Source organism: Buteo buteo, chromosome 5, assembly GCF_964188355.1.
Source record: "Buteo buteo chromosome 5, bButBut1.hap1.1, whole genome shotgun sequence".
NCBI classification, from domain to species: Eukaryota; Metazoa; Chordata; class Aves; order Accipitriformes; family Accipitridae; genus Buteo; species Buteo buteo.
The window spans coordinates 34,905,473-34,929,596 of record NC_134175.1 but is presented as its reverse complement, the minus strand read 5'-3'; the positions used below and the strand labels follow the sequence as shown (position 1 = coordinate 34,929,596).

Genomic DNA, 24,124 nt, shown 5'->3' with positions numbered 1-24,124 from the left:
CAAATATATTGGAAAAAATGCCATGGTTTTTTCTGATATTTGTTTAGATAAAGCATAAAATACATTTAACTGAACAAAGATTAACATAGACTGTGTAGCATTATCTCCTTTTGTAAGCATTTTGTAGCCTTTGGTGGTACACATTAAAGCAAGTATGTGCATTTTGTGCCCTGCTTTGGAAACTTCTTGATACACTAGCACAAGAGTTTGACTGAGATTAAGTCTAAACATGTCAAATGACAACGGATTTGTCCTAAATTCTGCCAGATGGCAAAACCAAAGTTCCCTTGTGTAGAAAGACTCAAAAGCATTTATTTCCCCTAAAACATTCTTACAGCTTTTCAGGCTATAAAGGAGAGGAAGGGGAGAAATTTTGTAACCTTTTCTGTTCAGTGACCAAATTTCTCTCTTTACGTAGGCCTTCAGTGTTAATGATGTCTTCGTTCTGTAATTTTTTTTTCCAGAGTGGGGGAACAAGCTACAAGCAGTTTGGGGAGCTTGCATGGATATATATGTAACTTGTTTCTAAATGGTATACTTCTCTAGGTTTAAAAGATTTATTACTTCAGGTTTGCCTTCTTCAAAGCAACATTTACAACTTGATTAAAATGTCATATTGAGATCAGGCCACCACTTTTTCTCACAAATAGATCATTTCATTACACAGTCAAAGAAAATTGAGTGCAAAAGACACAAAACTGGAGGGTTCTCTCAAAAATGTAACTGAATTAACCTCTATAGGCATAACCAAATGAAATGCTTAAAAGCCAATCTCGGGGATTGTCTCCTGCAGATATTGTTTTTTCTTCTAAAGGCAGGAAAGCAGAAGAACTGGTGTCTTCCTATCATGAGTTAAGCAAGAGCTGCCTTCCATGGCTGCCCTGTCTTGGTAGCAAGGACTGCTCCTCAACTCTGTTGGTGTGGCAACAGCAGAGAGAAAGTTGAGAACTGCTGGCCTGAGGGATTCCAGCAATCCAGAATGAATATTCTCAAAATTGCAGCACACTCTTAAGAGCATCTGTGCAGGGGCAGACTCCTCCTCTCACTTTCTCAGATCTCTGACAGTGTTTTTCAGAGTACATTTGCAGCTGAGGAGATTTAAAATAACAGATTTTGTTTTAACTATAAATGTAAAAGACCGGCTGCATTATGTAAAACCCTTTAAAACTTCTGTAAAAGCTTATTACTGAAACTTGAATTTACATGGGTAGCAGTATAACTGACCGACTTTCCCCATGAGTCCCTATAGTTGTCAAAGAAATAACTGAAATTTTTCATACTTTCATGTATTTATTTCTTGAAAGCATCATCAGGAAACTTCAGTTCTCCTGTTCTAGAGAATTGCGGTAAAAGATTAGACCTAGTTGTCTATAAATATTTGGTCAGTCTCACCCCACTGTCTTTTTTACTGCTCATTTCTTCCTGTTGTTTCTTGTGTCTGATTTAAGTTTCAGGTTTCTGAAGATCTAGATTGGCACTCTCTCTTAAAAACAACAGTAGGACCAACAATTTTTTTTGCTATCTAGGACAAAATGAGAGTGAGCAAAATGTTTATTCTGATTGTGACAAAATCCTTTTCAGTAGGTATGTGATGAAATTCATCCCTTTGCTGTGCCAACATCAAGGTCTAGCTCAGGCCAGGACAAGTTTTCTATTTGATGTCCCAGAATCTTGAGAATTTCTTCTGGATTTCCTGAAAAATTTTTTCCCCACCTGAAACCTTTATTTCATCAGTCAGAAGTGCATCATATTTATGCCAGGTTTACTGCTCTACAAGTATAAAAAGTTTTGTACTCCTTTGTCTCACAGTCATCAAATAGCAACTGTATGTTGGTTTTTTTTTTTTGCCAGCCTTTGTTCAAAGCCAAGGTTTCTCATAACATGTCAAACCACAGTATTGTGACGTGAATCTGATGAGTCAATGACCCAGTTCATTTGATACTAAAAGATCCTGATCTGGCAGAATATTGCTGCTTGAAATCTGTGATTCTGGGTGCTGTGTTTCTTTTTGCTTAGTAAGTGTGGAGGGATTTGGGAAGAAGGAGGAAAGGATTGTGAGTCTAGAGCTTGTAACTCACATTTTTAGAGCTACTCTTTAATTCTGTGCTTGTTAACTTGGAACAAGTATCATTTTAGACAACTAAGGATGGTATTGGAGAACTACTAGACATGTTTTCTACTGTATCTGCATATTTGATCATATATTGGATAGAAGTAATGTTACAGATTTTGGGTTTTGCTGCATTTTATCAGATCAGTTTTTTTTAAGAAAGATAATTTGTGGAATGTGCTGCCCCCATGTGGTATTAAATTTATTGGTCTCATTTTAGGCTAATACTGTACATTCTAAGTAAGTTTTTAATGAATTGCTTGGCCTGTGAAGTTAAAACAAAAAATCAGTTCTTGAGAATGCACCACGAGCAGCCTTCCTCATAGTAGCTTTTGAACTTCACTTTCCTCTCTTGGAAGGAATTAAGAAGTGCAAATCTGTGTTTGTAAACAGAAAATAAATAAGTATACTTGTTCAATTTGAAATAAATCTGGTTTTATATTAATGACTTTATTTATGGTATCTCTTAGTGACTTCATCATTTAATACTGGTTAAAAAAGAGATTCTTTTGAAGGTTTGAGAGTTTTCCATGCAGACTAGATACAAACATTAGGAGTTTTAATTTTAAAAAGAATAAATATCTAAAAATTATTTTACTATTTCTATTAATACAATCTGCTTGCAATTTAGGGAGGTAATTGGAAAGAAAATATCAGTGTAAGCATGGATATTTTTCAGAACAATACTACTTTGCTCTCCTTGATAGGAATGTAAAAAGTTTCATGGAGAGTTTGTTGGACGAGCCTGTGGTCATCATGGCCCTTATGTTCCAGATGTCCTCTTTTGGTCTGTCATCTTATTCTTTTCTACGGTAACACTGTCATCCACACTGAAGCAGTTCAAAACTAGCCGATACTTCCCAACAAAGGTATGTGCCTTTTTTTTAATTCAAAAGTTGTCATTAGTCAGGTGTAAGCATGAATTCCATCTGCATTGCAAATTCAATTAACTGCTGGTGTAGTGGACACTGCATCTTTTCTCTGTTAGAAAATTGTATCAGAATAAGCACAGTTTTAGCTGTAAGCACAAATTGGCTTAAAACAGGGAAGAAAAATAAATCCTAAGTCATACATTAATGTTTTAGTTAAAATTGTTGTTTCTCTCAATAATCATAGGTACGATCTGTTGTCAGCGATTTTGCTGTCTTTCTCACTATTTTGTCCATGGTTTTAATTGACTATGCCATTGGGATTCCATCACCAAAACTTCAGGTTCCAAACGCTTTTAAGGTAATTTGTTGATAAATTGCACTGCCTTATTATTTTCACAAAGTAGTGTGCTGTCGTGGGTTTATTATATTTTTTTCTCATCAGGGAGTAGTGATGCTACTCTGAATTTTTCATGTTCACCAAGTACTACGCAACCTCTCTGATTAGTGGCCCATGTAAGTGAGCCTTTCCCATCAGGCCCCTCCACGCTTCCTAATGTCTTCTGTGTGAGGACCAACATGGCTCAAATTACCCAAATCCTAGACTACTGAAATGTTCTGGGGCACCTTCCAAATTCTGGGCTCATTGTATCAAATACAACCAAGTCTGTAATATCCCAGATGATTTTATTATATGTAATTTCTCTTTTTGGTATCATAGGAAGTTTAGCATTTTTCTGTGCTCTTACGTACATAGATTGATTTTAAAGGAAATCATATCCTAGTAATGTTTTTGTATGTATTCTTATGAAGTTAAAATGTAAGTAATCCTTAGAGTTCTGACTGGTCATGCATGACTCTCTTTTTATAGCCCACCAGAGATGATCGTGGCTGGTTTATTACTCCTTTGGGGCCGAATCCTTGGTGGACAGTGATAGCTGCTGTAATTCCGGCCCTGCTTTGCACTATCCTTATCTTTATGGACCAGCAGATCACAGCTGTCATTATCAATAGAAAAGAACACAAACTAAAGGTATTCAGTCAAATAGTTGTATTTTCACTGTTGTTTTCTGCTTCAGGTTATGTAATGTACTTTCATCTAGAGTATGCTAGTTTATTATATGTTATATAGCACCCCTTTAAATTGTTATGCTTTTTCTCTGTTGGACACTGTGCCCTGTGTCAGTGATTTGCTGCCTTACAGAAGACTTCATGAATGTAATTTGGAACAGAGATTCTGAATCAAAAAAGTGCTATCCTCTGTGCTGTATTGGAAGTATGATACCCATTCACCTAAAGAAAAAAATCTGGAATTTAATAATTTCCTGAAGTATCATAATATTAATTGCCTCATCAGATATTGACAGTGTTGTTCTACTGGATTGGATTTTGAAAAACTAGTCAGGGGTTATTTTGTAATGTAAGTTTTTTTTTTTTCCCCCCCTCTTTATCCTTCTCTGTGGTTCTACCCATCTTTTTTTTTTTTTTTTTTTTTTTTAATGCCCTTCCTATCTTAAAGAAGGGAGAAGAATAAAACTGAGCTTTAGAGGCACAATGGGTTCTTAAAACAACATAGGACAGCTTCCTGCTCTGTTCTCTAACACTTTAGTTGCCTACAGATGGAGAGAGAAAAAGGGACATCACCCCTCTGAAAAACTGTTGGGCAAAATCTAGCAGCAGGTTTCTGTACATGTATATGCAGCGAGCTTAGGCTTTTTTTGACATACTTTTAATAAGCAGCAATCCAATCCCAAGTTGCTTTAGCAAATGCATTTGCAACCTTCACTTTGCACTGCCTCTTCTTGGATGATTGTGACATTTGATATGTTCTTTTTTTGCCCTCTTTGTCAGCCTGGCTCTTCATGTCAATCCATAGCATTGCATGTGGTTAACTTGACAGATGCAGGAATTTGCTGCCAAGCTTTGGAATGTGTTTTTTCAGCACTGGCATCTGGGAGTCAGATGGTCCTCCTGGCTGCCCCCTTGTCTTGCTGCGTTTTAGTTTTGCTGGGGTCTGGTGTAGCATCACCTGTTGCTATGCTTCCTTTTCTTCCCATATGTCAGGTTCCTCAGATCATGTATGAATGTGAGGAAATGCTCTCGGATTCTGTATGCATTAGCAGATACATTCCTCATAAATGTGTCAGAAGGTAAAAAAAGGTGTCTCTGTTAGGATTTAGAATGAAACTCTTTCTTTGAGTGCATTGTGCATGTAACTAATATCTGTGTTTGACACATCTCTGAGTTTGTCAAGATGTGTCTTGGAGATAAGACTCATAAACACTTTTGGGGAGTGAGGGAAGGTTGCTAGAGTTGATTCTTTTCATTTTCTTTACTTTATATGAATTCCCCTTTTTAAATAATGTAAGCAAATAAGATGGCATTTTCATTTCGCTATGTGGATTACATTTTCATAAACCCAGACGCTTCCCATTTTAGAAGTAAAAGTTGTCTTCAGAAAGAAATGATTTGTTTGCTTCCAACTCGTTTTCCCCTCTTTTTTTATACTTCCCATAGCAAATTCTGAATAGTGCACATTTCAGCTTTTGGCAGTCTCTGTAGCAAACCTTTCCAAGTTTAGTTTAGTTACTTTTTTTATGTCAAAAGGCATTTGCATGGGTTTACAGGCAAAATTATGGTTCAACATATTCACATTGTTTGCATGAACATCACTGTTTCATCAGACCATGACACTGGATTTGTTGCCATATTGCAAAATTTTGTGGAGATAACTAAATACCTGACTTTTTAAAGGAAAATAGCTTGAGCTCTTGCTTGCAGCTGTGTGGTGGTCCTGGATGCTTACTAAAATTGAAAAGAAGTATCCCTCTCAGCTATGGTAACAGATATGTATGCAACCAAGCTTGATGCAGATCATTGGTCATTTTCAAGTGCAGGTTGTATTTGCAGGTTTTTAAATACATCTGAGATTTGACCAAAGAGTTTTATCTACTACTACAAAAGCAAAACAACATCCTCCTGTTGGTAAATTTACAGAGTATTTGACTACTACAGAGATGATCCAACACCAAAGGTTTTGTACCGACTTCTCATATGAGTGTTTATGGTGCCACTTTCAAGTATTGAATAGGGAAACCAGTAAAACAGTACCTGATGATGAATATTATTTTATAATTTAATTTCATGTACAGTTTAATTATAGTTTAATTTCTCTTCATTTCTAGCTATCTGTTCTTAGATAAGATGCAAGTACGTTAGTGAAAACTTACTACTATCCTGTGCTTACCATCTATAAAAACTTTAAAAGGATCATTGTGGGTTTATGGCCTTCTATAGCATAAACTGACTGCAAATATTAACTTAAGAATTTTTGTGTAGGAAAGAATCAAAATTTTCTGCCTCCTCTGTGAGGATGGATGGAGGGTCTATTAAGATTAGTGCAGTGGAAAGTTGGCAGTGCAGCTGGATGTTTGCTTACTGTTATCCACAGGAGGGATTTAGTTAAAACAGAAAACTTATGTATTTTCCATTGTCTTACTAGTATCTCTTTTATAAGCAGGAAGGGTATTTGCTGCCCATTGTAAAGTGGATTTATGATATGTACACTTAACTCATAACTGGAATGAGTCTAATAACATTAAGCATTTCTTGTGAACTAGTAGGAATTCCCCTTAGATAACCAGTTTACCATCACTACTGACCCAACCTGGATAACACATAGAAGAAAGCTATTTTTTCCTACAAGTCACGATTTTTTTAATTGTCTCTAAGTGTTCATTAGGAATGCCTGCCAGGAGTGTTCTCCTTAATTCAGATGTCATTTTATATCTTCTTGCTGTCGTTACTTTTTTTAACAGAAAGGATGTGGATACCATCTCGACCTACTCATGGTGGCAGTCATGCTTGGAGTGTGCTCTATTATGGGATTGCCATGGTTTGTTGCAGCCACTGTCCTCTCTATTTCCCATGTGAATAGCTTAAAACTGGAATCAGAGTGCTCCGCTCCAGGGGAGCAGCCAAAGTTTCTTGGAATCCGGGAGCAAAGAGTCACAGGGCTCATGATTTTTATCCTTATGGGCTCATCTGTCTTTTTGACAAGTATCCTGAAGGTAATTTGGGGAAGTAAGGAAAAGCTAAAGAATACCGCATCGCACTGAACATTTCACTGTTACGGTATTGTTTAATGAGTGCCCTTTCCAGGCACATTACTAACTAGCATAACGTTACACAATGATAATCTAAAGTGAAATTCTGATTTTGCGTAATAAAATGGGACATCTAACATGTTTAAAACACATGTTTTAACTAGGGACATCTAACATGTTTAAAACAAAAACCTTGTAATGAAAATCTGGCCTAACTGAAGTCAAAGGGAATTCTGCCATTGACCTGTATATGAAGATTCACCCTTTGTCTATATTTTGGGCCTGTGGCAAATTATCATGAAACAGTCTTGCTAAGTTATACCAGTAAGTAAATCTATTTAGAAAATTTAAAAACATTTTGTGATTTCTGGATAATTTAAAAATATTTTCACAGTTGCAAGAGAACTTCTGTGTTCATTTCTTGGAAATGAACATGAAAATTGTCTCATGCTCCCAGTATACTCAACACAGCTCACCAGTGTCCTGAAACTGGGTGTCTAGTTACATGCATGTATAATACAATCTATATACATAATACTTACTGTTTTTAAGAATTATCTGGCCTCTGTGAAATCAGTGAGAGTTTTGCCACTGGCTTCAGTAAGACCAGAATTTAGACTTGCATGTTGTCACAGTGAAAGCAATAAGCCCTTAGAACTTGTACTTCCCAGTAGTATTTTATTAAGTATATCAAAAACCTTCACTTTGAAAACACACGGAATATGTGTTTTGTGTATTTAGTATTTAAAATAGATACTTATCTATGGAAATATTCCTTTACCTACACACTGTATACTGAGAGTCTGAACATTTAAAATAGGCTCTTATAAAGTCATTCTATAAAAGTAATTCACCCATTTTTGAATGCTTGCAGCACAGAACATTTCTTTTAGCAGTATGAAGTATTTTGTGTGTGTCTTGAATATTTTTCTGAGGATTATAGCTTTACTATTCAGATGCTCTCCTGCACAGTCTTTTAAGTAAAGAATTTAAGTATGTATCAAACACTTTTATTTTCTGTGTAGTTCTGTTAATTTTATTAATAGTGAATAAAGTATATTGTAGTAACTGGCCGTGAGAGGAAAATAAAACTATAGAGCCAGATTCTCATTTTGCTTTATACTCTGAGAAACATTATTAATTTGTAATTGAGTGACTCTGAATTTACAACTTGTCTGATTAATGCAGGCATATGGCACTTTGAATTTCAACTGTTTAGAATGTCTTTCTAGAAGCATTTAAAATTGTTAAATGGTATTTAATATGCTCTTCCCTTTCTCTGCTTGTTTGTGCAGTTTATTCCTATGCCAGTACTTTATGGAGTATTTCTTTACATGGGTGCTTCATCTCTAAAGGGAATTCAGGTAAAATGGATTTATGAAGAATCTGTTACTGATGATGCTTTCTATAAAATCTGTAGCTATTCTTATAATATTATTTTATTATCTTTTATGTATAATCTTAAAAGAATGTTGCCAACCTTAAATTCTTGAAAGTGACTCACTTAAAAAGGAAAATGGATTCTCTCTAAATAGACTATTCCCCTTAGGTAGTGTGCTCCAATTTTTTATTTTTTATGTGCCGATTTTTCTGTTCTCCCTTCTTATCAAGGGAATTTTGGCTGAGCATAAAAACTGAGTAACAACTATCTTACCTCTCCCCTGCCTCGCTGTTCACCTGCTTGCCTGCTGCCTTTTCAGCTTCTAAGTAAGTGCCTTTGTAGGGGTACACTTGATCTTGAACTTTGCCTATATGAGGCTTTTGGCTAACTTGCCCTCAAACGAACATAGGCAAGACTTTGAAAGTTTTTCCTGTGAAAATAAATGCCCTAGGCAGGGGGGAACTGTTGCAAGTCCCATGCTACTTAATTTCTGGCCTCAGGGATGAAAGGCAAGTCTAGTGGAAGAGCAGCATTCCTGCAGTGGCCTTAAGTAGGAGCCCCTGGCAGAAGCCAGGTGCTCCAGCATTCAGGTCAGGGTTGGTTATGGTATCCCATGTACCATTTCTCCTGGATGACTGCAGCATTAAATGTCATGGTGTCAAATCTTTTAGCCCATCTGACACAAAGACTCAAATTTTCAGGTGTGCCTTTGTTATTGAAAGTTGAGGTATTGATACATCTTCCAAGACAATTGAGAAAGAACAATCACATGATGAAAACATGAATTTCACTGTGCAAAAGGTTGTTAAGTACAAAGAGCAAAGAAAATGCCTGATTGTTTCCTTCATTATATTTAAATTTTTGATTGCAAGTTAAAAATGTCTTGCCTTTATTTACCTCTCTATTATTTATAGGCGAAGCTGGCAACATCTCTTGGTTTTTGACTGCTGTTTTCTATTCAGAGACTTCTTTTGTAACTTTACCTAGCTCTTATCATTTGGGTTGATAGTTTGGCTTTTACTGAGGTTTAGATAATTTCAACTTAATATGGTTCAGCTGTTTCTCAGAACAAGGGTATGAGAAAGTACACTATTGAGGAGTGTTTTTAAGGCATGCTAAAATTTGGCTATCTTTACTTGGAAAAGTGATAGCATCCCCCTCCCTTTTTCCCTCCCCCAAGCTGGGACGAGGAATGGAGATTTGATAAGATGGCTTTTGTGGGAGGATGTGCTTTTTGCTGTTTCTGTGAAAATGAAATCTGCTCAAATCTGGCCAAATTATAAGCCTTTAAAAAAATGCAGTTTGCACATGCTCAGTAAAAATTCCTGAAACTTGAAATTCCTGAAGATTGTGTGAATATAGCATGGCTCATCCATGCAGGGAGAAATGGTGCATCACCATCATCACTGTGCCATAGCAGCTGACACAAAGCCTCGGGTCAGTGTGCCAAATAGGTCTGAAAAACAAGAACCTCTCATGTATGTTCCTGATGGCATGACACTTGGCTTTCTGGCATTCCTTCCTTCTTTTTTATTTTTTTTTATTTTTTTGGTTTTGTTCCTGGTTGTGTGAAGAAAATGCAATAGGGAAAAGAAAACAGCCTGGGATAAAGTGTCTGGTGAAGTAAGCTGGGGGGAAAGAAAAAGTTTCATCCACAGGAGATAAAAGACTGAAGAGATCCCTCCATGATCAGCTTTTTGTGTGCTAAAGGAAGCAGAGCTCAGTTGTTGAAAACCAGAAGTTTAGAATGTATTGGAAAGGTGGTGTAATAGTGCATATGCCCAACAGGATCAACCAGCTTCCATTAAGTTTGATTCACGATTGATTCACGTCTACTTTGAAGTCTGACTTTGCCTAACTTTAAGGGTTCTTGACTTGAAATCTTAGCAGTACTATTTTAAAGTAACTATTTTCTTTGTGTATAACATGCAGTTATGAGCAGGATGTTTCCTGGAGTATGACTATACAGAATGTAATTCAGCAGAATCCAATATCTCAGCACATCTGCTATAGAAATACCTAGGGAGACAAATGTGTATTAAAATTGAAAGGAACTTAAGAAGTATGACTAACCAAATAATTAAACTTTACTTAAATAATACAATTCTCATTCTTACTCTGGTGGCTCAGCCAGAGAGATGAGTCCTTATAACACCCTTGGACGAGTATAGATTCATGGCTTATGATTGTAACTGAGGTAGTCTTTTTCTGTGCTCCTGAAGTTCCACATAGTTTTTGCCTTTAGAATAACATGCCAAATTCTTAGATATTCAGGATCTTTTAGGCAGTGTGTGAATGTCAGCATAGATGATCCTACAGCTCATTTTGATGCAAACTTTTAAAAATTTCTCTTCCAGCTTTTTGACAGGATAAAGTTATTCTGGATGCCTGCAAAGCATCAGCCAGATTTTATTTATCTGAGGCATGTTCCTCTTAGAAAGGTCCATCTCTTCACTGTAATTCAGCTGAGTTGTCTTGTGCTTCTGTGGATTATAAAGGTTTCAAGAGCTGCCATTGTCTTTCCTATGATGGTATGAAATATTTTTTATTTCCTCTAAAAATCCATTTTCTTTTCACTTGTGGATCATTATTATTGAAGAAAAAAATTAAACGTGGGCAGGTAATTACAGTATTGCTTTGATTCAATGTTCAAGGACAATTCATACTGTATTAAGTAAGGAAAAATTCTACATATAACCTATAGTCTTATAACATATAGTCTAGGTTGCACTCTGTTTAAATGTGTGGATAGCCCAACTGTATATTCTCTTAGGGAAAATTCTTCTCTTAAAAAATTATTTGATGTTTTTATTTAAGGAGTAGTGCTTAATCATTTTATAGAAATAACATTCATTAAGGAAGATCGTTCAATGCACTGAGGAACTTTACTGATAGTTCTGTGTCTTGCTGGAAATAAAAGACAAATCTGTTCTGCTTCTTAAGTGATTTCTCTCTGATCATTTCACTAGTTGAAAATAAAGGATATCTACTGATCTCAGTGATTGTTAAATGCTTAAAGCCATACTCATCTGAACAAAGGAAGACCAGTTGTTGGCATATCCAAATTAAAGAATAAAATTCTAACTGTAACCTGTGGTCACTTTTGAAAGTATTCCTCTACAAGCATATTTGTCAGTTTTACTTACTTAATTTCCTAATTCTTTGAATTAACATCTTTACAGGTCCTAGCTTTGGTATTTGTCCGAAAACTCATGGATTTTTTTTTTACTAAGCGGGAGCTCAGTTGGTTAGATGATTTGATGCCTGAGAGCAAGAAAAAGAAACTGGAAGATGCTGAGAAAGAGGTGGGTCATGGTTTCAGGGTTTTTTTGCTGTGTAGCACTTTATCAATTTCTCCTTCAGACAGTTAGAGAACATTCTGTAAATAAGGCCTATTCCATGCAACAGGCAGACTTGTTAACAGTATCCAAAGTGTAATATTGTCATATTTTACATAAGTCCTTTTAAGGTTACAAATCTAATAGGCTTAGGTGGGGATGTCTATTAGATGTAGATTCTTATGCTGCCATACTGTCATATAACATAGTATCTACAGAGCTCCTGGGGATTGCTCCTGAGACCCACTCAGATGATGTGCAGGGATGAACCTGTGTCTGTAGGAAAGCCCTCGGATGCCTGGGGCACTTTGATGCTGTGTTGGGACTGGTCTCGTCCCTGCTGGAGAGGCTGAGGAGAGCACTGCAGAATTTGAGGGGCATGGCATGTCCAGCTACATCTGAGCCATACATAGGTCACACACCATCACTCTGTGCCCTCTCCGCTCAGCAGTGTCATAATCCTGTGCAGTATCCCTATTACACTCTGGGCCAGCATTTTCCTTCTGCTGCTGCAGAAACAATTTACTTCCACTTCCTAATGAAAAGGTCAGTGACGCTGCTTACCCCTGTTAACCAAATCCTGACTTCTACTTACAGCCTGTGGCATTACCACCCAGTTGACTGTTTCAGATCTGGACTCCTCATCTCCTTTCAAAGAATATGCATTTCAGATAATTTCTTATAAACTTGATACAGGACAGATTCTTACACATTTCTACTCAGAATGTTCCCATATTTTGACAGTGAAACACTTATTTGTCTTATTGTAGCTTTCTAACAGTTTTGCATCTATTTGATAGTATTTTCATCTAGCTGCTGCTTCATGAATTGCTTGTTTGCATATGATATAAAACTGTTGGAACATAAAGTAACTGTATGTGTAAGGGACGGATGTCTTTGTCCTTTGTCCCTGTTATTAGCCACCTGATCAATGTCACCTGTTAGGGAACCTCAGTACTGGGCCCAAATGAATGAGGGACAAGTATCGATGGGGAAACACTAACTGCAGGAGCAGCAGGTAGAATATGTTGGTGCCAGGTTATTTTAAATAAGAGTCGTGTGTCCTGTGTCAGCACTTGTGAATAGTAGCATGGTGTGAGGCTGTGGTGGCAGTGGGAGGTGAAGCCACACGGTCTTGGCAGGCTGTGGTCACTTCTAGGTGGGAGTGCTCTGGGGACAGTTGTGCATGTGACCTCTAAGATGCCCTGCAGACCTCTGCAAAAGTCCAGGACTTGTAAGACATAACCTTTTGGTAGTACAAGGGTACTGCAGAAACTAGACAATGTGAATGGATAAATCAGTAATTTATCCTTAGGGATGCCCTGAGATGTGATCTGAGACCAGTGAAATGGTGTGTGTAAGGATTCCCACTGGTAAGTCTATTTGCAGAAAGAGAACATGAACCAATAATTTGAACAGGTAGCTAGGAAAACTAGATTCCTCTGCCTTTAGGATTCTTCTGTGACCTTTGACAACTCACTGCCTCATCTGAAACCTGGAGAACTACAACTTTGCTTTCCTTGACACATTCAACATACTTTCATAGAATATGTTTTGGGGAAAAGGTTTTACCTAGGTGATAAACATCATGAGGATTATTTACTATTTAGTATGTGCCTTTAAAACTATCAGGCTGAAATTAAAATACATGAGTCATTGTTTTCCCCCTTGAATTGAAGCAGACCAGAGAGTTGTTTCATCACACTATCTGTTGTCATCACAATTCAGAGTAACCAAAAGTAACCAAGGTAGCTCTCTTCTTGTGGGTCTGGTTATTGGAAAGATTCCTTGTTATCCTTATGTTTTGGTTATATGTCACTTTCCTTCCCATGCTTGATAGGATGGCATCAGAAAACAAAACTGGGAAAATGTACTGGTGTTACTTTATTTCATTCACTGTCTATTTTGAGAGGTTATTTTTACATATTTTGGCATTTCTAAATATTTGGAGCTATTATTAAAACTGTTCAACTGTCAAAAACTTATGAAGCTGTGAAGCCTGGAAATGACAAAATTAACTAGTAATAAAACTTCTGACATGTAGCCTAAGGAATTAATTGGAGAGTTGCTATCACACGGCTTTTAAAAATAGAAGTTTTCTACCCACAAGAATATTCAGAAATATAGTTGACAAGATCTGGAACTTATTTGATTGGATCCTAATTTCATCACTTAAGTTGTTTTATATTTTTAGGCCATGTTTTTGCAAGGCTTTGTACATTTATAGTGGATCTTATACATGCCTTCTCCTCACAGACCTCCTTTGGAAGCCACTTTGATGTTAATCAATTAAGTCTTCCTGAGACAGGAATGAACGAAGTGGCTTCTCCCATTTGGAGAAAAAATTGTTGTGACTTTTAAAATAGTTATAATAGGAAAACATAGAAGAAACAAATTTCTGTGCAGAGAGGACTTAAATTCTACTATTTTGGAAAATTGTACTGGCTTTTCCGACTAATACCAACTTACCAGTGTGTGTGTGATGCATGTAGGGTTTTGGGTGGTCTACCAGAAAAATGGTGAGCTCTCTTTTTGGAAGAGCCAACTCACACTTTCAAACAGGCATCAGGGTAAACTGTTACAAAGCCATCTAATAAAGGGAAGAAAGATGTGGAGGTCTCTGGGTGTCTGCTAATGCTCACACGCACACAGTGCAACAGTTTAGGGCAGGATTTGATGGTTACATTCATGTGAAGGCACTTTAACCTCCTGTCTGTGTTTTTTGTGACCTGACAGGGGTGTAAGCCTTGAGAATCCTCCTGTGGAGCCTTGAGTTGATGTCTGAAAGACAGAGACTTGTTTTCCTTTGTTCTTGCAGGCAGGACATGGTGCTTGAGGGGTATTGTTTTGTTCTCCCCTCCCCCTAAAATAGATTTTCTAAAGTTGTAATTATTTCACAAAAAGATTTTTGGTAGATACGTCTCCTAGTTCTCTTCACTTCCTGTTGCTCACAGAAGTTTTTTCCCTGTTCAAGTGAAAACTAATTTTGGTGTCTTGTTTCACTACCTTTTGTTGCAATAAAACTTTTATCAGTATTAAAACTGTGTGTGTGCAAACTTGACTTCCCTAATTTTGCATGTTAACATTGTAATGTATATATGCTGTTATGCATGATATTTAAAATTCACCATACAGTTGCTCACTCAGTGTTACTAATTTTTCTCTTTCTTTATTGTTACAAGTGTCACCTCTATTTGACATTGAAAAATAACATTAAGTGAAGATAAGTCTTTTAAAATACAGGGGTTTAAATGACAAATATTTAAATTAAGAGTTGAAAAGTACCTTACTTTAAGAACTTCAGATAAATACTTAAAGAGAAGGGGGAAGAGGATTAAAGTACATAAATTTCACTTTTCACAACATCATATCCTGTCTCACGTCTAAATTTCTTCCTTCTAGGAAGAGCAAAGTATGTTAGCAATGGAAGAGGAAGGGACTGTTCAGTTACCACTAGAAGGACATTACAGGTAAAATATACCTTTCCTCTTTTAGGTGAGTTGCAATTAAACAAATAAACATGCCACAATATTTATTCTTAATGCTTACTGAATGTCAGGAGGATGTTTGTCTGGTAGTAGAGTACAGATAGGTGAACTGAACTATATACTGCAGCATTTAATAAGCTCAGCCCTTTTCTAGTGTTTCCACGTGCTCTCACAGTGCCTAGGAAAAGGACCTACTAGCTGAAGTTTTCCCTTGGGCAGGACTGCAGGATCAGGTTGTTCATAATGAACCTTGGCCTCTGACATGCACAGTGTGAAACAAAGATGTAGAGCAGGTCAAACCCTTCACCCTGATGCTAACAGGGAGCCAGGAAAGGTTTTGAAGACACAACAGAAAAACTAGGTTCTTACAGTGTAACATTTTAAAACATTCTAATTAAGATCCTATCTATGTGAGATAGTAAGTGAATCAAGAGCTGTCCAGGGTAGATAAGGCATAATGCAGGGTTGACAAAACTTAAAAAGTGTGAAAACCTATGTTATAGATAGTAGTAACATGTAGCCAGCCCATAAGCACTTGCTGTCATTTACAGTTTTCAGAAATAAAGTTCTTAATAAAGATTTGAAATATCTGGTAATAGTAACCTCTGCATTAATGTGAGTTCATAGGAACACTATCTCAGAGTGGCCTCCTTTCTTACATTTTAACATGAAGTTACCCTAATGTCTCCTAAGGCAAACAACTAACTGTGTCTCTGAAAAATCCCAGCCTATTTCTTACTTTTGATTCATCACATTTCTAATGGTCTGGTTTTTTTCTTCTTTTGTCCACAGCTTTTGTTCTGTTTTATATTAGCAATACTTAGCTTCATTTATCTTGGGGTGTGATCTGTATTGATCTGTAGTGTGTTTATTTAGGTACAGTTGCCCGGATAATATCTGACTTTCTGTACTGTAAGGGTCACAGTCCTACAGCTAAAAAGAAGAGTCAGGACATTGGTTGATAAAGAGGTTCCCCAAAACATTGTGAAAACAAGTTTACTGACGGCTTACTGAATATCAAGCCATATGTAAACCATGAAGTCAGGAATAATGTACAGGCAGGCCCTTAAAACATTTAAGACTTTATCATTCTTAAGTGTACGAATACATAGTTGGAGCAGTCTAGGTAAAGCTAAGGGCATAATGGCTACAAAGTGCTGCTTAAAGCTACTGATTAGCTTGTTTAATTGGGGCATTTTTATTAGATCTCTTAAATCTTTGACTTTGTCAAGGTTTTTGATTACAGTTGTTTTAAAAGCAGGTGGAATTTCAGAGCATAAGTATTTTGAGAACTGTTAGGAGCTCTTACAATTCTTGTTTAATCCAACTATGCCACTGGCATGCTGTGAGATCCTGGGCAATATTTAATTTCACGGTTCCTCATTTTTCTCTGTCTGTTAGTTGGAAGTGACACGATATATTTTATTGATGTTACTGTGATGAATTGCTGTTGGATGAGGAAAATACTAAAGTGCTAAGATGTTTTAAGAGAATATTTAAGTCATTGTTCAGGATTTTTGAGGTTTAACAATTTCTTAACTTACATTGCACTTATTTATTGTCATCACTATCAGTTTTCAAGGACTTTTATAGAGTTAATAAGTAACAAAGACTGATTGCTCATTGTTTTATTGTGTATTTACTTTTATTCTTGCTTAGAGATGACCCATCTGTGATAAACATTTCTGATGAAATGGCAAAAACTGCTGTGTGGAAGACATTGTTGATATCCTCAGAGAATGCAAAAGATAAGGAGTCAAGCTTTCCTTCTAAAAGGTTTTAATTTTTTTTTTTTATTGCATTATACTTAATATATTGGTGTCAAACCAGTATTAGAATATTTTGCTAGGGATTAGAAAGATTTTTAGCATCTTGCAGTTTTATTTCTTGAGGTTTCCTTTTATTTATGTCCAGTCATAATATTCTGAGCTCAAAACACAAACACACTATTTATGGGGAAAAAAAAAATCACAGGTATTTGCATGCTACTTAGTTATGCTACAGTGGAAAATGAAGTTGGGCATGCCTGATGCTTGTGTAATGAACCACCAGCCTACACCTGGATATTGCACAACAGCTGTTGTGTTTGATCTGCTTGCTTTTGTTCTTTCCTCCTGAAAAAGAAGTGGTCATCACTGCCCTGGAAATATCTGTATGAAGAACCCAGTACTCTGAATGCAATCTACTAATATTTGGAATGAAAATAATTTTAAGATTGCATCACTTTTCATTTTTCTGCCTACTTCACTTGTCCTCAAAACAGTTAAAGACTTTTAAAATTTAGTCCAGACAAATGTAAAATGAAGCAACGATGTTTCATCTGTGCTACAGAATTATTGTGGGAATAAGAAAATATTATATACAAGCACAAGTGTGATTGTCTCTCTGTTCCCATAAATTTTAAATTTAACTATTTTCTACCTAACTGTTTCATATCACGTTTTTATCATAAGCTCCCCCTTCCTAATCACCCTAGAAGCTGATTGCCCAAAGGTAAGACGCTGTCCCCCAACCTTTTCCTTGATTGTATCTTGCAATTCAAAATGGTGTCACCTAGCAACCCAAATGACTTGACCTTGTGTAGTTTGGGTGGAGATAGAATGAAAAGAAATTTCAAATAGGAATGTAAAATGTCTTCATTAAAGTCCTTAATATGAAAATTTGAAATTTATTGTGTATTAAAAATAGAAACTGTAGATGTAGTGCATTTAAATATTAAATTGAATTTATTCCTAGAATCTTTTTTCATGAATTCTTTGACTTTTTAAAAATATAAAATTATATTCTGCCCATTTCTAAATCTAGTTTTCAAAACAAGCTCCATGTTTGAAACAGCTAGTCATTGTTTTATGGTGAAAAGATACAGTAAGAGAAAAAATTTTGTAGTGAAATACGTTTTTAAAATTTTGTTACCCTAAAATGGCATGCTGCCCGTCAGTGTTGTTCCTTTCCTGAAACAGCGTAAATGAGATGGAACAGTTGATGACCAGAGAATCTTCATTTCAGACACCCATGGAGCAGCCCACTTATGTGATCATGTTAATGCTATTTCACCGACGATCAAAATAGCAGTGTAGTTCTGATTGGTGTTCCACCCTAAACATGGACTGAAAAGGATCCTGTCACAGTGAAATCAGTGTGGTGCATGGGAGAAGGATGTACAGTAGGGTTTTCTTACCTTCTGTGCCTCTGTTGTCCAGGCTTTCACAGCCTGGACAAAGAAGAAACTGATGCAGTACATTCACAGCCACTGGCTGTGCAGTAGTTGTAGTTCTTCTGGTGGATGTTGCATGCTTTGATTTTATGATAGATTATGTATACATGTACTGTTTTTACCTGAAATTTCCAAAGATGCTTTGAGCAAAGAGCATCCTCATAGACTCTGGTTCAGACAACATTGGTAAAAGGTGATTTGGCCTTTCCACTGCAGTAAAATAGAAACTTATTCTCTAATGAGCTCATTTTCAATCTGTTCTTGTATCTTTGCTCATGAAAACAAACACTCAGGTGAAAAGGAACTAAGGGATCACAGGTTTTATGGTTTTAGGTATGAGTGTTCTGTTGTAAAGGAAACAAGCTCTTAAAGAATCTGAAATCCTGCTTTTTCGTGTGCTCTAACTTGTCTCAGATTGCCAGACAGAAGTAGATTCAAAGAACTTTAAACCTGGAAGGCTTGCTTTCTGATAAGCAAAACCATAGACAATACTAATCTTAAATCGTATTAGAGACAGAGCTAAAAAAACATTATATACCTAAATGCATGTATCATTACATGAAGATATAATTCAATCCTAAGTAAGTACTGAGAAAAAGGAAAGCTTGGAATGGTAGCAGTCATAAGGATAATTTTTGCAAATGATCAAGATCACCAGTATTACATTACACAGTTGCCTGCAGTGAAGGGTATCTTACCATAGGGGAAAAAAAATCACATTGTTTTGAAATTAATTTTACTGATGCCTTTTCAAGTTCAACTACAGAAGTGTTTAGTACTCCTTTTCCTGTTGTCACATCTATTTTCATATACAAATATCACAAAATATTATTAAATGGGGATAATTAAATGATACTGTACTATGATTTCATGTAATGCCTTTTATGTAAGGCACTGATTGATTAACAACATACATAGAGTGATTTTTGGAATACATAAAATCTGGAAGTTCTTCATACTAATTAAACACTGAGTTGACTTGGCCAATGAAAAGCTAACCAATTATACAAACGACTTCTTAGCCTGATGCATGGATAGTATCTATCTTAAGCTCTGCCCTGCCCCGGCTCTGTGTAGTAGTGTAGTGTGTGACAGTTCTTAACATCCCAGACTCTTAACAGGATTTAAGGGTCTGAAGAGGGGACTTAAATTTAGTGAACTGTTGTCTAACCGTAGAGGCACATGAACTTTACAGTTTTCCAACCTTAATTTTTCATTATTAGAAGTCCTAGGGACCTACCTAAAGGTCTGCTTTTGAGCCTGTCTTCGTAGAATTGAACACCAAGGCACCTATCTGAAACATAGCCCTCTTTGGTACATGTAATTAAGTATTCCTCTGTCTTTGCTTATAATATGAAGCCCTTCAGATAGCAATTCCAAAACATATGCAGAAGATCTGACGATGTGTAGAAGGTAGTCCTAGCTGGTCTTTTAAAATGTTGGAGAAAGAGGCATCTATCACTTTGTAGATGGTATGTGTTCCCCTTTCTACCTGAAGATATGCAAATCCCACATCCCAAACCTTCCTTCTCAGGCTTGTTAGACTACTCCCTTGGTAGGGAGGAAGAGGGCTCTAAGTCCCTTACAGATCCACCAGTTATGTGTGTTTTACTGGTAGAAGACTGGACTTGTCCTCTTTTTTTCAAATTTCTTGAGGCATTAAAGCCCACATCCGCAGGAGATGCTCAGAGATGTAAATCCTAAATAGAAGTAAGACTTTCCTGGTATCACAGAGGCATGTGAAATGTGGAAATATTATAGACTGTAAGGCACACAACACATCCTCAGTGTTTGCTTTTATTAAGCACAGGTAACTGCCTGCTGTACTGCTGCACTTTAAATTCACCCCCCAGGAATTTGTTTGCATACCCTTTGTGTGCAAAAAGTGTAACATACCCAATTCTATCACTGTTCTACAGAAGGTGACAGATTTGGCAGTTGAAGTGGCAGAAGTTGGTATTCTTTAGCTATTTCCATTAACACCTCTGGAAGCTGCCACAGGGTTAGAAGTAAGCTTTGGCTGAACTGAATTGTATCCTTAAAGCAATTTTTATGTGAAGAAAAATGTCAGATGATTGTAAAATTGTGCATGAATCACCTTAAGAATTTGAGAATTGATCTTGCTTTCTTTAAGCCTTGTGTAACAGCCTATTTCTCATTCATTCTAGTTAAGGAATTATTCCCATGAAACCTGGTAGGTTATGTGCTTGATACAGGTTTGTTTTCAGAACCATCTTTTTTTTAGATACCCTGCCACTCTTTGTTGAAGGCTTGATTTGCCTGTGTTGTGGAAGCCTCTGCATTTTCCTAGTGTGATTGAAATTCATTGCAAGAACATGACTTTTTATTTATTTACGCTGTTGTAAATTAGGACCCTCTTCACTAAAATAAAAAAAATCATCTGCTTTGCACATATATTGCTTTCTGTAGGCAAATCAACAGTGTTTTAAGTGGAAAAATGCTGAATCCAAATTTGAACTCTGCTTCAGAGTTCTTAGTGATATGGCTTTTGTATGATCTTTCAGGCTTTTAAAAAAAAAAAAGTTATTTCCTTATAATGTATGCATGAAGAAGTATATATCAAGCTCCAAATGGGGAATATTGTCACTCCTCACCACCGTGGCCTTCTCCTGCTCTCCCCAGTCAAGACTGAAAGCCAAATATTACAGTTGGAAATTGGCTTGCACTGCTCTAGTTCAGAAACATTCCTTCTAAATGTACATTAAGCAACAGAATACATTTTAAAGACAAGAAATACTTATTGTGACCTCTTGTTTGTGCCATTTAAGAAAATGCTGGTATTGTCTGAGAACTGTACCATTACCATTATTTAATCAATTAACAGTTGTATTTGCCAAAAACCAAGAAAAAAAAAAAAGTGGCTATCTTTGCTTGCATGCTGGCTGACTTGTCTGTCTGTACATCTTAAGTTCTGTACCTACCTTGTTACTAAAATGCTGGCTGATGTCTTCTGCACCATTCAGCACAGCAACTTTCACTTGCTTCCCAGTTTGTGCTACGCAGCATGAAAAATTAATTAAAATACCAGTGCAATGTTGGTTTTCGGGCAGATGATTAATATATATGATAGTGCTGCTGTAACACTTTTTTTTCCTTCTTTTCCTAGTGCTGAAATCAGAAAAGAGAAGAAAGCTGACTCAGGGAAAGGTGTTGACCGGGAGACTTGTCTATGACTTATTCTTCAATTAATTTTTTTACAAACAAATGAAAGGAGTGCCACAATGACTAAATATAAATGATTTGACCTTGTAACTTTTTGTCTTTCATCTCAAACTAGCACAGGTAATGTAGTGCAATATTTGTCTCATTTCACCTTGTCTACATTGTCTAGTATCTGTGAAAAAGTCTGCAGTAGTCAATGCAAAAAATCTTCATGTTCTTTGCTGATATTCGCCATTTATTAGTATTCGTATCATAAATTCAACAAGCAAAGTTTATTTCAAATTTCCTGTCAATAGGTTTGTACTGTATTTTGCTACTTTTTCCGTGAGAATACTTAATAATCTTCATTCAAGATGAACTTGAAACCACTTGTTCCAATTTCTTTCTTTTTTTTTTTTTTTGTTTTTTTTAAATCACCGAACTTGAGTAAATGATTTCAGGAGACCCAAACTGACAAGCAAACATTAAAGAAGTTTTTAAAGCAACAACTGATCTGACCCTGTGAACAAACTAACAAGGATAATCCTTTCTTCCTCAAGCTGTCCTTTTGCAGTTATGGATTACTCTTGCAATGAGGATTGCAGGGTCAGATTCTGTATTTGTGAAGTTTTCCTTGATTTAATACAGTGTATTTAATATTCAAATTTGTATGTAACTGGAACATAGTCATATATATATATACATATATATTAAAATATATATATTAAAACATTCTCTTACCTTAGTTGAAAACCACCACCACATCCTTTGATGTGAAACAGGGGTACAGTATTTCTTAAAATGCAATCTGTGATTACAGTATTTTATCTTGTATTGTATGAATGTTGCCATGGTAGGCCAAACAACCGCATTATGTCATTAATCAATCCATTATTTTATAATAGGGAAAATTTTGTTGATACAAACTACCCCACATGCAGTTATATTACCTGCCCAATGATCTTCCTCTTTATTAGCTAAAATACAGCCACATAAAGGGCGTATTTATATTGTCTTCTCTCTAATAACAACTATCAACCTCTTAATTTCAGAGATTAGTTGTGTATAATACTTGAATGGGTATCTTGCTGTTGGTTTAGTTACAGCTCTTCATTATTCCATCACATACATATTGACTGAAAGATAAAAACAACATTGCAAAGAAAAATGGGCCTTTAAAGCCATTACAGAGACATTTTTCATAATGGATTTTGTTACTGCCTGATCCTTCAAGCGGTTCTTTTGTGTAAAACCAGGACTGCGAGATCAGGTATCGAATTAATAGACATGTGGAGCAAAAGTTTTATTGCGTTATTTGGAATTCACTGATTTTTAAATTTTTTTAAAATAAATTTTTAAATTATTAAATGAAAGCTAACTCTCAATTATTATGCTATTACTTTGAATCCTACAACTAAGAATTACAGTCTTGTAATCTTTATAACAACTCATCCACAGGGCTCTAACATTCCCCAGCTTTCCAAAATACAATAATCCTTCTGTAGACCTCATGTGAGCAACTTTTCACATCCAGCACATTTAAAGTATTCCTTCTAATGTTTTTGTGTGTATGAGTGTGTTTTACTACTTTAGCCATAAATGATAACTGCATTTTGCTGCAAACTAATAGGGTCACTGTTTTAAATTTGACTTAGCATTATCAAAGCCCATTAAAGGTCATTTTTATGGAGAAAAAAAAAATCTAATGGACACAAAGAAGGATTTACATTGAATTTGAATTAAATGTTTGTATTTGTAAATTTAGTAAAAAAATGCTAATGCATTAAGGTTAAATGCTTTGTTTTGTGTACTTGATGATAAATTGTAAGATTCCAATTGTTTTAAGGTTAGTATAGCAGTTCAATACTGGTTTGTCCCGGAAGCTGCCTGGTGGTGTTTTAATATGTTGCTTTGTTACAGATAATGTATACAATCGAAACATATTAGTTTCACTTGACCAACCATTAGAATATTAAGACATCGGTGTATTCAATGGCATTCTGTATTTCTGTTCAGTATTTCAGAGTGGTTTTATTTCAAAACAGTCACTCTGTTCTTGTGTGAATTTAAATGCTATTACAATGTTAATCTTAACATTCTGAAATCACACACAATATAAAGGAAATGTAGTGCTATATTTACTTCTAATTTCATATTCCTGGTCAAAATTACTCAATTTCTTGGATGTAATTTATTACAAAACTTTATGTGTACATGTGAATAGACTATTGTGTTTTTCACAATTAAGAAATGTTATGTGAAAATAAATATTTATCCTAACTAATTTTCAATTTTATTTTTACACTGCAAAATCCAGATCAAGCATGCAGTATGGGTATGGTATTTTAAATGTCTACCTGACACTTGAATGTGCTTCCTATGTTAATGAATTCTAGAGCCCAGTCCTGCTTCATTTCCAAGTGGAATCTCATTGAAACATGCAATGCCGTCAGTGT

At 36.0% G+C, this 24,124-nt stretch overlaps 1 protein-coding gene across 3 annotated transcripts in view; it reads left to right on the top strand.

Moving 5' to 3' along the window:
- Positions 1-21,700, top strand: part of SLC4A10 (solute carrier family 4 member 10) — a 124,233-nt gene extending 102,533 nt beyond the window's left edge. For 2 of the 3 annotated variants that reach the window (XM_075028583.1, XM_075028582.1), the window contains exons 16-25: positions 2,818-2,979; positions 3,227-3,340; positions 3,851-4,012; positions 6,798-7,049; positions 8,381-8,449; positions 10,824-10,997; positions 11,649-11,771; positions 15,207-15,274; positions 16,952-17,068; positions 21,634-21,700. In XM_075028583.1, the coding sequence (XP_074884684.1) occupies positions 2,818-2,979; positions 3,227-3,340; positions 3,851-4,012; positions 6,798-7,049; positions 8,381-8,449; positions 10,824-10,997; positions 11,649-11,771; positions 15,207-15,274; positions 16,952-17,068; positions 21,634-21,700 (1,308 nt within the window). Of the gene's footprint in view, positions 1-2,817; positions 2,980-3,226; positions 3,341-3,850; positions 4,013-6,797; positions 7,050-8,380; positions 8,450-10,823; positions 10,998-11,648; positions 11,772-15,206; positions 15,275-16,951; positions 17,069-17,745; positions 17,867-21,633 lie in introns of those variants that run through there. The other variant, XM_075028581.1, reaches the window with a different exon arrangement.
- The last annotated feature ends 2,424 nt before the right edge of the window (positions 21,701-24,124 follow it).